Source organism: Sphaeramia orbicularis, chromosome 9, assembly GCF_902148855.1.
Source record: "Sphaeramia orbicularis chromosome 9, fSphaOr1.1, whole genome shotgun sequence".
Classification (NCBI taxonomy): Eukaryota; Metazoa; Chordata; class Actinopteri; order Kurtiformes; family Apogonidae; genus Sphaeramia; species Sphaeramia orbicularis.
In genome coordinates, this window is record NC_043965.1 from 47,850,651 (window position 1) to 47,863,837 (window position 13,187).

Genomic DNA, 13,187 nt, shown 5'->3' on the forward strand with positions numbered 1-13,187 from the left:
TTGTATAATTCATTGATCTTACCCTATTTAAGTTACTGTTTGAAGGTATGGGGAAACACATATACAAGTTCATTACAAAGACTTTTCTACTGCAAAAAAGAGCAATAAGAATCGTTCACAATGTTTGTTTTCATGAACACACAAATCCACTTTTTTTACATTCTAAAACTTAAAAACACATTGACCTTGTGGAATTCAAAACTATTCAAATAATGTATAAAGCAAAGAATAACTTACTGCCGGGCAATATACAAGAAATGTTTTGTGAAAGAGAGGGAGGCTATGATTTAAGGGGAAAGTTACATTTAAAGATTCATAAAGTACGCACCACGTTAAAAAGTTTCTGTATCACCATCTGTGGAGTTAAATTGTGGAACAAATTGTGTGTGGAGATAAAACAAATATCAAACATAATTCAGTTGAAAAAAAGATATAAAAAAATTATTCTTGAAAGGTCCAGTATTTAATGACAATGAGGCCTGTTTGTTTATGGATGTTGTACTGATAAACCTGCTGTAATTAGTGAAGAAAATGGTTGAACTGTTGAGTCTGTTTGTATGACTAGACTGCCATGATCATATTGTTGTGTATAATTCAGTTACTGTATTATGTATTTGTTGTGGTTTGGTGCTAAAATTAGGAAAATAGTATTGTTTGATTCTTGTATCAAGTTAATGATAAAGGTGTAAAAGCACTGAGGGGTAGGATTAAATACGTTTATACTTCTTCCTACCCCTTTTTGGACCATGCAAAATTCAGACTTGTATGTGCTTGAAGATAGATACTGTCCATTTGAATGTTTCATTTTGTTTTTATTTTGTTTTGTTTTATTTGGTTTCTTTGCATGTTCGAAATAAATAAATCAAATCAAAATCAAATCAAATTTTTCCAGGGACAATGCACATTAATCAACATCACAATAAATGGTTTGCTCGCTGATGTCCCTTGGCCAGATGTTAAATGAGCCATTATGTAAAACAACAATGAAACATCTGGTCCATAATGACTACGTACAACCACAGACTCCCATTTCGATGGATGTTTTCTTGTGAAAAGGCCATGATCAGTCAGTATCTATGATGGACAGTCCAGTCCCACGGAGGGGGTGTTTGTGTGTGTTCCACATCTGCATTGTATTGGGTCTGATTTGACTGTATTCAACATTGTTCCCATCTGTTGTTGACTGATAGTTCGCTGATTGTCCTTACACCAGACGGGGAAGTTAATGATGATAAAAGACCAACACATATGTGACCTACTGTACATGTGACACAACACTTCACAAATCACACAAAAGTCAATGTTTCACAACCCATGACCTTTCAGATTACTCAACTGTTGTTTCTTCTGATTGGACAGAGGTCTCTAGTGACGGTTCAGTGTCATTTCCTAGTTTTGTTCACTGAATAAACTCTGAATCATCTGAGCTTTTGTCAAATCATAAACGAGAGATGATGCCTCCCTCGTTCCATTTACCTGAAATGATGGGATGTTGTGTGGGTTTTGTGAAATGTTGTGTTTTTATGTGTAAATGTGTTGACTTTGATAAAATGTGTTTTGACAAAGGCTGTGTTTCATTAAATACTGTGTTCTGTGAAATTACATGCTTTTCTAAAATATGATTTGTGGAAAGTCATGTTTTGTGTGCAGCTGTGTTGTGTGAAATACATTTTTTTGTCCAGTCTGTTCAGACTTTTTTTTGTTGTGTTATGACCCTCAGGGACACCGTACTCGTCATCACATTAACTTGGAATAAGCTTGTGTTTTGCCAGATATTGATTGCTGCCAAATGAGTATTTGTAAAATATTTTATGGAAAATCATTTGGTTCAATTTTGTTAAAAGCTGTGTTTTGTGAAACATTTGGTGTACGTTGTTTTTGTGATGTGTAGTGTGTGATCTGTTTCCTGTCCCCTCTGTTCTGTTCTTTGACCCTCAGGGGCCACCGTACTCGTCCACATCATATTTACCTGGAATATGCTGGCCCCGTACGGTGTTCTCCAGGCGTTGAGAAGATTGTCCTTTCCTGTGCTCACAAACCATTTCCCTGTAGAGGACGACAAACAACATCAGGTCACTTCGAAAACACACACAAATCCTTCTGAAAGTTAACGAACACAAAACGCTTCTTTTACCAGAGGGAAAACACTCAGTCATTACTCTAAAATGTCCTGTATGTGACTATGACTCTCGTGTTTTAAGTTAGAACACTGTGTATCCGAGAAATATTTGTAATTTTTGGGGAGTTGATATGTTTTGGGTTATGGCCATTAGAACAGATTGGGACGGGAACGTCCAAACATCAGACAGAATGTTCAAAAAAACAGATGCTTCAGCTTTGGAATAAACTTGTCTGATCAGAAACTCACTAAAAACACATTTAATTGGGACATTTTGAACAGTCATTCCTGGGCTAATGAGTGTAAATCCTTATTTTATTAAAGCGATTCACATTCAGGAAGAAATAGTGTTGTGGTATTTGGAAAATTAGGAGCAAAATGTTCGGCTAAAAAGGAAAGACATCTCAAAAAGCAACGCAAGATCCAACACACTGGGGTAACAAACTGTAAGATATCAACATGACATCATGAAATCGCAAAAATATACACGCCACTTTTAACTGGCATGTTATGTGTACACATTATAAGCTTTCCAGGCATATACAGGGTGGGGAAGCAAAATGTACAATATTTTGAGGCAGGGATTGAAAGACAGTGTATGACCAATTAGTTTATTGAAAGTCATGAGAATTTATTTGCCACAAGAAAATTTCCATAATAGAAAATGTTTTTATTCTATGTGTCCTCCTTCTTTCTCAATAACTGCCTTCACACGCTTCCTGAAACTTGCGCAAGTGTTCCTCAAATATTCAGGTGACAACTTCTCCCATTCTTCTTTAATAGTATCTTCCAGACTTTCTCATAATAGTTTTGCTCATAGTCATTCTCTTCTTTCCATTATAAACAATCTTTATGGACACTCCAACTATTTTTGAAATCTCCTTTGGTGTGACGAGTGCATTCAGCAAATCACACACTCTTTGACGTTTGCTTTCCTGATTACTCATATGGGCAAAAGTTTCTGAAAAGGTATGGATAATAGTGTTAGGTATGATTATGACATCAATATATGTTTGGTTTCAAAACAACTGACATAGTGCCTGCTGAGAAAAAAACAACTACATGTTCATTGTAAATTTTGCTTCCCCACCCTGTATATCCTCGAAATATTACGACTTTATTCACGTAAAATTATGACTGTTTTTGTATTTGACTTTATTCGCAAATTTTATCTTGATATTTTATGACTTTATTCTCGTAATTACAGGTGTTTTATTTTTCCTATGTGGGCCTAATATGCTGTCGTACTAAAGGAATAATAAATAATAATAAAAATATGGACTTCATTCCACCAAAGTTTTTTTTGTACTGTTGATAGGTATATATTTTTGAAAAGTATTGCTTTTGATACAGTGAATGTATGGCAGGTAACTGGAAATCTGTATTTGTGAATAAGAACAGCTTTTGCTGTATATGCCATTGCTACCTTTGTTCTGTTGGTTCTCTGGTGGAAAATATGTTAGACCATTCAGTGGTCTGACAGAAATAAAAGATAATGGAGGCAAATTTGTTTGATTACTTGAACTTATAGATACTGACAAATATACCTGGTTTAAAAGTATGAAGTAGCCACAGAGGGAGAAAAAAATCGTGAAAGGGGAAAAAAGATGCAGTAAAAATCGTTTTAATTGGAATAATTGTTATAATCATTATTAGTGTGATAATCGTTGATTAATTGAATCATAGCACCCTCCCATTATGTAACAAAAGTTCAAAATGTAATAAGAATGTCACGTCATCTTGTAATAAAGCTGCATTATGAAATAAACTGACACATTTTGTAATAAACTACCTCAGTGCATTATGTAGTAAATTTTTTCACATTATGTAGTAAGTTATTACAATTTGAGAACTTTATTACAAAATGCACTTGACAAATTTTTATTTTCAGGAAAATGTAATGTGCTAAATTAATCTTTAAACTGTGTGGTTAAAGTTCTGATTCCATTACCTGTAGCTCCTTTGACTAATGTCTTCTAAATTGCTCTGAAATTATATTAATTTGGATTGTTATTAAATAATGAACCATGTTATGGCATTTTTTTAATAAAAATTTGTCAAGCGCATTTTGTAATAAATTTCTCAAATTGTAATAACTTACTACACAATGTGAAAAAATGTACTACATAATGACGTAGTTTATTACGAAATGCGTCAGTTTATTACATAATGCGGCTTTATTACAAGATGACGTGACATTCTTATTACATTTTGAACTTTTATTACATAATGGGAATTTATTACATAATGCGGCTCAACACACCCTGAATCAGAATCTAATCAAATCATGAGATGCCTTAGATGGCACACCCCTAAATTCAACATATCAGTTCCCTAGGATGAACGTTTGGAAACCATGTTACAGTTATTCTAGATCGCTTTGACCTGATTAAAGAAACTGGATCCACTTGGTTTCATCATGTCTTTCATCTGTTGTAAATGTTTTAACTCTTTCTCACTGGATTGACACATTTTTTACACCCTTTTGTAAATACGGGTGACACGGATGTTATTCAAGCAGCCCAATCTCCACTTTTGTCACCATGGTAACCAAAGAGAAACCATATATTCTGACTACTGGCTACCGGTAACCTACAGAATTGATTTTAAGATACTACTCCTCACGTATAAAGCTCTAAATGGAACCGGACCAAGTTACATTGCAAACTCACTGATCAATTATGTACAAACTAGAACACTGAGGTCATCAAACGCAGGTTTACTAGCGACTCCCAGAAATATTACAAAGAAAATGGGGGACGCAGCCTTTACTAACTATGCACCAAAGTTATGGAATACAATTCCAAAACACATTAGAGAAGCCAGTTCACTGAATATAGTTAAAACCAAATTAAAAACATTTTTATTCTCATTAGCCTTTGAAAGGAGATAAAAATGGGGTCACAATTCAGAAACCAGGAATGTGCGGTTTTTCATTTTTATTTTATTTTATTGTATTTCTGTTTTTATTTTTTATTTTACTGTATTTCAAATTTCATCTTATTTCTTGCACTTCAAAAATTCTATGCATCATCAAATATTTTAATGTGCGCTGTTTTTATATTTATTTTTATTTTATTGTATTTCTAATCAAATCTAAATGTATTTTAATATTGTATTTTTTTCAATCAATGTGAAGCACTTTGGGCTACAATTTCTGCATGAAAGGTGCTATAAAGTTTATTATTATTATTATTATTATTACTATTAGAAACGACCTAGATCAGTCTGAAATGACTCAAGCACCTGTTTGACACAAATCTACCATCAGCATCGTTCTGCAGGAGACTCAGTCTCTATAGCGGATATTTGAACTCATTGATTAAACTGGAATAGATTGGATTTGGGTTTATTATCTGTCATATTTACAGTATTTCAGTTTTTAGCCACAGTTTGAATAGAAGAACGCCATGAAATCAATAACATTTGCTTCAAGGTATTTCTGATTCTGGATCCAATTGTTTGTAAGATGGTAAATTTGTGCCATAGTCGATGTAGAAAGACAACAAATGGAACAGGTATGAAAGACACACAATTACAACCAATGGTAACACTAATACACACTGAATGTGTAGTTTGTATTTTATTGTTCATTGTGTAATAATTGATTGGAAGAGCCCACACATTTGTTTACAAGTTGATAAATTAGCTGTTGTTTCATATTTTAAATGTTTTGTCACAGTTAGAGCCTTTTACAAACAAACTGTATCATTTTGACCATAAGCGTCACTGTTTAGGCCTGTGTGGGAAATTTTGATTTAAATATGGAGTCATTATTTAGAGCAGGGGTGTCAAACTCATTTTAGTTCAGGGGCCACATTCAGCCTAATATGATCTAAAGTGGGCGGGACCAGTAAAATAACATAAATAATAGAATAAGAACTTTTGAGTGAAAAAAGGAAATTCTGTTACAATGAAAATTATTAAATCTATGAACTGTACTTAAACATAACATGAACAAATATGAACAACCTGAAAATTCTGTAGTAAAATAAGTGCAATGTTAGCAATATTACACCGTAGTTTATCATTTATACATGTGAATCACAACTTACAGATCACAGTGGATCTACAAATACACAAAACATTAAATAACAGGGAGAATGTTATTAAAATTCCACATACTTCTCTTAACACATTTCAGATATTCATATTTTTTGTAAAAGACTAGTCTGTAAATGTCAACATTTTTGTGTAATTTTACTTTTTTTACACTAAAAACAAGAGACAAATTTACAGTTTTCATTATGTATAGGTTATTATGATAGTATTTTACTGGTCTGATCCACTTTAGACTGAAATGACCTACAATGATTTTAACATCCTTGATTATTAATATCTTCAGTAATTTTTGCATTTTACAAATTCATCCCAGGGGCCGGACTGAACCCTCTGGCGGGCCAGATTTGGCCCCCAGGCTGTATGTTTGACACCTGTGATTTAGAGGTTATTATACTATTATTTTACTTGAGATCACAACTGGGCTGAATGTTGAACCTAAACTAAAACAAGCATGACACCTTTGACTCTTAATAACTTTTGTACAACTTTTGCATTTTCCAAATTCATACTGTGAGACAATTTAGAACCTTCGGTGGGCCGGATTTTGCCCATATGTTTACCACCCCTGCTATTGCGCGTCTATGGACAGGTCAGACCAGGGATTATACGAGGGTGCGTTCCATGCCGTCCACCGGACATGTTGGCGCAAAGCTCAATTTTACGGCCGTGTGGACTCTGTGTACACGCACTCGGTGTCACACAATAGACTGCTCGGTGGGAAATCTTCACATTGACCTGTTTTAAATGTGAAATTGGTACGCTCAACTATGAAACCTCAAACATCCGTGGACAGTGTGCGTGGAGTCCGTGCCACTCACAGTACGCCTGACTCTATGACTCTGTGGGAGCCTTGTGTCTCCCGCTGTTGTGCAGTTCATTTTCCTTTTCCCCACCTTTAGCAACGTTCATTTGAGGGGACAGGACGTTTGTTTAAGAGGGTATTGTCCCCTCTTGCCCCCACCTTGAACTGGGTCCGGATCGGCCTGATCTCGTGACTAAATCTGATCCGATGCTCTAAAAAAATGCCAATCTTTAGATCAGCTCAGGACATCCCTAATTAGAAGGCTTAGATTCTCCATATTTTCACTGAAATCATTAAGAAAAATGGATCAAAACATCAGCACGTTGAAAGTTTCCTCATGTACAGGTCCACAGAATCATCATGTTTAACTCAGTCCCAAATTACTTTTTCTCTATATTGAACATTTCAGAAGTGATTTATTACCATTTATTATAATATTATCTTCTGTTTTGTGCTCTTTCAGTGAAAATCATATATTTTCTCACATTTAATTCACTGATTATGTAGATGTTCATAAAACTCAGACAAAAGTTGAGGGTTATTATATCAGAAAAAGAGAAAAACTGAAGAAAAAGTGACTCCAGTGTGTCCATCCACTGTCACTGATCAAACTCCATGGGTTTTACTGGTGAATTAATGTTGTCGAGAATGAGCAAGTGTCCGTGGTAACTACAGAGCCTTTGAACATCCATATGGGTCATATCTGATGACCATGAAAAGATGAAGAACTGTATTTTGCACCAATTATTGACATGGATTGTTAGGATTAGTGGATCAACAGATCTAAAAACAGTTTATATCAGTAGATGGTTTTGATTGCCAGTGGATGTTTGGGTCTTTATGGGTTACAAAGAAAAAAATCCCTTAAATGATTAAAAACAACTCTCAATTTAAATTTTTTTAACTGTTTCAATGGGAGCTTTTTTGATATAAATCTTAGTGAGAAAATACCTGATAGCAATGAATCAATTAGGGATGCACCGATACCGATACGAGTATCGGCATTGGCTCCGATACTCAGTGTGTGTACTGGTACTGGTACTCGTAAAAGATTTCTGATACAAATGCACCGATACCACTTACGGCCGTGTGACATTCACAGTTCAGTGCAGCAGGTACACAGCGATGGAATAATGTGTGCGGAGTGTGAAGAGTGTGGAGATTTTTCAAAATAAATGACGGTGATAAAAGTAACGCTGACTGCAAGTAACGTTAAAGACACAGACAGATACGGACGTAGTGTTCTGTCCTTCCTCTGCGTACATTCCATCCGTTTACCAGGTGCTCACGGATGCGTAAACAGAATGAGAATACCAGCGGGAGTAAGGAGCAGTGTGGACCGCCGCCAGCGGAAGTGAAAACGAAACTTATCACTCATTTATCTTTTCTCTACCTGCTGAAGCTAAACTGTTAAACCTTACCAGCGAAAACGCTGCAATATTAGTATCACATAAGTGTTGCCTCTGTCATCTCCATGTTTATTATTACTGACTTTCTTCTTCTTCTCAAAAAACTTTACCTTCTTTGTGGTATTTGTCCAGTATGGTTAGTTCAGAGCGGCGCCCCCTGGTGGATTAATTGAGAAACGCTCATTCCAACACATTAAATATCAGTAGCAGCACTTTTTTCCAGTCAAACTAATGACAACGACAATAAAACACATTTATAAAAGGAACTAAGAACTGGAATGGGATTATTAAGTACTCGTATCGGTACTCGGTATCTGCAAGTACTCAAATGTAAGTACGCATACTCGTACTCAGTCTGGAAAAAAGTGGTAACGGTGCATCCCTAGAATCAATTATTATTTGTTCAAAAAGCAAGATGGTAGTGTCTTCCAGACAACCTGCTGAAGACACTAAACAGTTTCTTTTAGAGTTAAATAAATAAAACTTCTTATAGTAAGTTAAGAGGTTATGTGGTATATCCTGCTAACAAGATGCTTATTAACGTCATCTGTTAATAAAAGTATTTGTTAAAAGCATTATAAACTGGTAGCTGTAAGATGTAATATAACAGCTAGTAAATACAATATATGTATTATTGTTGATATGACAAAGTAAGATAAGCAAAGTTTAAACAACATAATAAACAACAGTCTATGAATGTAAAAAGCTTTTAAATGTGCTTTAAATGTTGTATGAAATGTTTATGGTGCCATGATTAATACTTATCAGTCCAACTGACACATAATATATTAATAAGCATTTTAAAAGAACTCACAGAATCCTTATTACAGTTATTTAGATAACTGCCAATAACAGTTTGGGTCTTTAAGGGTTAAAGTGCATTATGATTTAATTAAATATTATTTAATTTATATATATTGAAGTAGCCATGTTGTATCAACATCTACACAATGTATCTAAAGCTATAATTGGATGCCAGTTAAAGTGTATTTATTTTTAGTTCATCTGTGGACTCTGAAGGGTTCATCAGCAGCCTTTCACACAGAATCATCCCGTATGTATTAACTCTTACCACAGTGGGCGAATCTGAGTGACAGCACACAGCTTTCATGCAGGTGCAGCTGGTATTTGTCTGGTTTAGTGACATGTAGGACTTCCACGTTACTGTTCTCCATGCCCACTGCAAGCCACTCCCCTGTTGGACAGTACCCCAGGGAAAAGATCTGCAACAAAAGGATGGATTGGATTTCATTATTACAGCTACTTGCATGCCTGTAATAATCCTGTTATACTTTTATAACTCTTTTATATTTCTGAGTGTGTGATTTCAAACATCACCTCCTCAGATTTACCTTTGTGGCAAAAATGTACATGCACAAAATAACTGCCATAAAAATCATCATACATTCATATTTTTAATGGCTTTTTTTCATAAATCTCTTAAACAACTTCAGTCCTGCTCAAAATTACCAAACATTCAATAATTTCAGGATTTTAACCATTTAAATGACAATTTCATGATTTGAATAAGGAATTATTTCAAATAATAAGAATAATAATAATACATTTTATTTATAGGCGCCTATCAAGGACACTCAAGGTCACCAAATAAAGTTGTTAAAAATAAATAAAACTCAATTAAAATTACATATATACATATATAAAACACATAGGTACATAAAATGGCAGTAGATAAAAGTGAAATTATGGAATTGAGTAGGCCTGTCTGAATAAATAAGTCTTAAGCTGGGATTTGAAGGTGGTAATAGAGTCACAGTTTTTTATGTGTTCTGGGAGGGCATTCCAGAGGCGGGGGGCTGAGCGGCTGAAAGCTCTGGACCCCATGGTAGTCAAGCGGGCAGGTGGGAGGGTGAGTTGGACAGATGAAGATGACTTGAGACTGCAGGTGGGAATGTTTATGTTGATGAGGTTCCTGAGGTACTGAGGGGCGAGGTGGTTTATGGCCTTGAATGTAAGAAGTAGAATTTTATATATGACGTGAGATTTAACAGGAAGCCAGTGGAGTTGTTGCAGGACAGGTGTTACATGACTCATGGATGGGGTTCTGATGATGATACCTGTGGCAGAGTTTTGAACCAGTTGCAGTTTATGAAGAGATTTGTCCGGTAAACCAAATAAAAGGGAGTTACAAATTTAAAAAAAATTAATTATTTTCCATATGATAAATATGGGGGTGGGGCATTAGAGTCTTGGATATGTCAAAGATCGCATTAATATTTTTTATGTAGTGTCAGTGACTCCCTTTGAAGACCTAACGCCTCATTAACTTTCATTAAAACCAGATTCTTTTAATCTCATTGCCATTACAGTGTATAACCACACATTCTCTAATGTCAACATTTCATTTTGAAGAAAAGTAGTGATATTTGACATTTTTACTGTATTTCACCAGATTCAACCATATTCCCATTGTAGATTGATCCGGATAATCCGGAAAATTATTGAATGTTTGGTAGTTTGGAACAGGGCTCAAGTTGTTGAAGAGATTTTTTAAAAATTATATATACAGTATATAACGAAGGCCCAAGACAAAGGCCCCTGCTTCATTGGATTTCTCAGGCCTGGGGAGAAGGTGGGCAAAAAGGACAGATGTGCAGGTATCCTCAGTACAGCAAAGGACTGGGAAATGAGAGTTGACCTCAGACGGCAACTCAAGTCTCCAGAGGAGATTACTGTCACCAGCCTCCAACCAGACATTATGCTCTGGTCCCAAACGACAAAGCAGGTGGTCCTGGTAGAGCTGACGGTACCCTGGAGGAAAGGATCGAGGAGGCACATGAGCACAAGCTGGGTAAATACCAGTCCCTCATCTCCTAGAGCCAGCAGAGGGGGTGGAGAGCCTGGAATCTACCAGTGGAGGTCGGTTGCAGGGACTTCCCTGGACAGTCACTTTGGAGAGCACTGGGGATGCTTGGGGTCAGAGAGGCAACCCCAAGAACCTGGTGAATGACATCTCAAAGCAGGCAGAGACTGTACCCACATGGCTGTGGCTACTGTCACGTCTGCCACCAGACGTTAGTCTGGTTGTCTGTCTTGTGTGTTTTGTCAGTCATTTCCTGTTTTATTTTGTTTAGTTCTCCTCGTGTGTCATGTCTGGTGTCTTTGCTTCCTTTCCCTAATCATTTCCACCTGTGTGTGATTACCTGTCCCCGCCCTGATTTGTTCCACCTGTGTCTAATTGTCTTCCCTCCCTCTTGTGTATTTAAGCCCTGTGTTTCCCCTGTCCTGTGCCAGTTCATATCGCCTTGTGTGTTACTTACCAGCGTTTTTTGGATCCTGTTTGTCTGTCTGCCTGTTTTTTCTCAACACCTCTGCTTTTTGCCCGACCCTTGTCTGTGCCTCAGCTACAGTTGACTCTACGTGTGTTCGACCTTCCTGCCTGTCTTACTGGTACGTGAGCTTGTCTGTCCCCCATGTACTGTTGCCAGTCTGTCTGCCTTACCGTGTATGACCTGGTCTGTTTACTGACATCCCTCTGCTCTTCCTTAGTCGGATCCCTGATGTGTTTTTTTGCGGTCCGGGCTGTGAGGGTCCGTCTCCGGTCCACTTCACGAACCCCGTGAAGAACCCTGAACTCTGTGACCTCAAGAATCTGTATACAATCACTATCCGAGACTTGTCTGTTAAACCTGTGTTCAATAAACACTGTAAACCTTTACGCCTGCTTCCGGGTCTTGCATGTGGGTTCAGTCTCTGTGCTCAGACCATTACAGCTACAAGTCCCAAGTTCTGAATCATATACAGCTCTGACCAGCTGAACGATGTCTGAAGGGAGCGACTTCTGTGCAACACACACACATGCACACACATATGACTTTTTTTTTTTTGTTCATGTACATTTTTGCTACAAAAAAAACATGTCACAAATTTAACTAAAAAGAAATGTTTTGGCCAGAATTCGTGCCACAAGCTGCAACACAGTCCAAATGAACCCACTAAACCTGTCCTTCACTTGTGCCTGAAGGACAGTTTGACAAAGTCACTGTATGTCAAATTACTCAAGTGTCTGGTTTGTCTCCCTTCATTTTTCTGTATTTTTTTCTTTATTTTTTATGACAAAGTCTGATTTCTTTGGAGTTAAAACATGAGTAGATGTGTGTGAACTCCCTTAAATACACACTGGCCTTCTCCTGTCCACCCTCAGCTTAGAAAATGGGCCTTTTGAGGAAAATTGCAGTAATGGTCTATTACTGCTGCACTTCTTACCTGAAAAAAAAACTAAGTTCAGTGGTATTAGTGTAAAAGGTGTTTGAGTAGAGGCTGGAACATCAGCCTGGCCTTCATCGTGGGTTAAATGTTCTGAACTGAGCTTGTAAATTACTGCACTAAATCAAAGCCTGAGTGTGTAATGACAAACTGCAGAAAGCTGTGACTTCTCCTGTAATGTACAATTTACCCCGATCTGTACATTTTACTTTATCCAATAAAAATGGTCTAAAACCAACAGTTTTGGTTCATCCAAACCTACCGTGTAACTGTAGAGCTGGGTTCATACAGCAATACAGCATGTCAGCTTACACACATTCTTACCCTGTGATTTTTTGGCATGATTGGGCAAAATGTCTATTATTATGTATACACTACCGGTCAAAAGTTTTAGCACACCCTAATTTTTCTAGAATTTCATTGAAAATGATGCCCTTAATGTTTCAATGTACTCTGAAATTAAAACATAGAACAAATAAACAACTGAAGTTATAAAAGAAATCATGGAATCACTTTAGAAACCAAAATGTACTTTTGACTCATCAAAGTAGCCACCTTTGGCAGATGT

The 13,187-nt window shown here is 36.5% G+C and overlaps 1 protein-coding gene across 2 annotated transcripts in view; it reads right to left on the minus strand.

Moving 5' to 3' along the window:
- The window catches only part of LOC115425186 (transducin-like enhancer protein 4), a 106,148-nt gene that overhangs the window by 1,386 nt on the left and 91,575 nt on the right, over positions 1-13,187 (minus strand). For both annotated transcript variants that reach the window (XM_030142568.1, XM_030142567.1), the window contains exons 18-19: positions 9,465-9,615; positions 1,970-2,046 (exon numbers count right to left, since the gene is read on the minus strand). In XM_030142568.1, the coding sequence (XP_029998428.1) occupies positions 1,970-2,046; positions 9,465-9,615 (228 nt within the window). The remainder of the gene's footprint in view (positions 1-1,969; positions 2,047-9,464; positions 9,616-13,187) is intronic.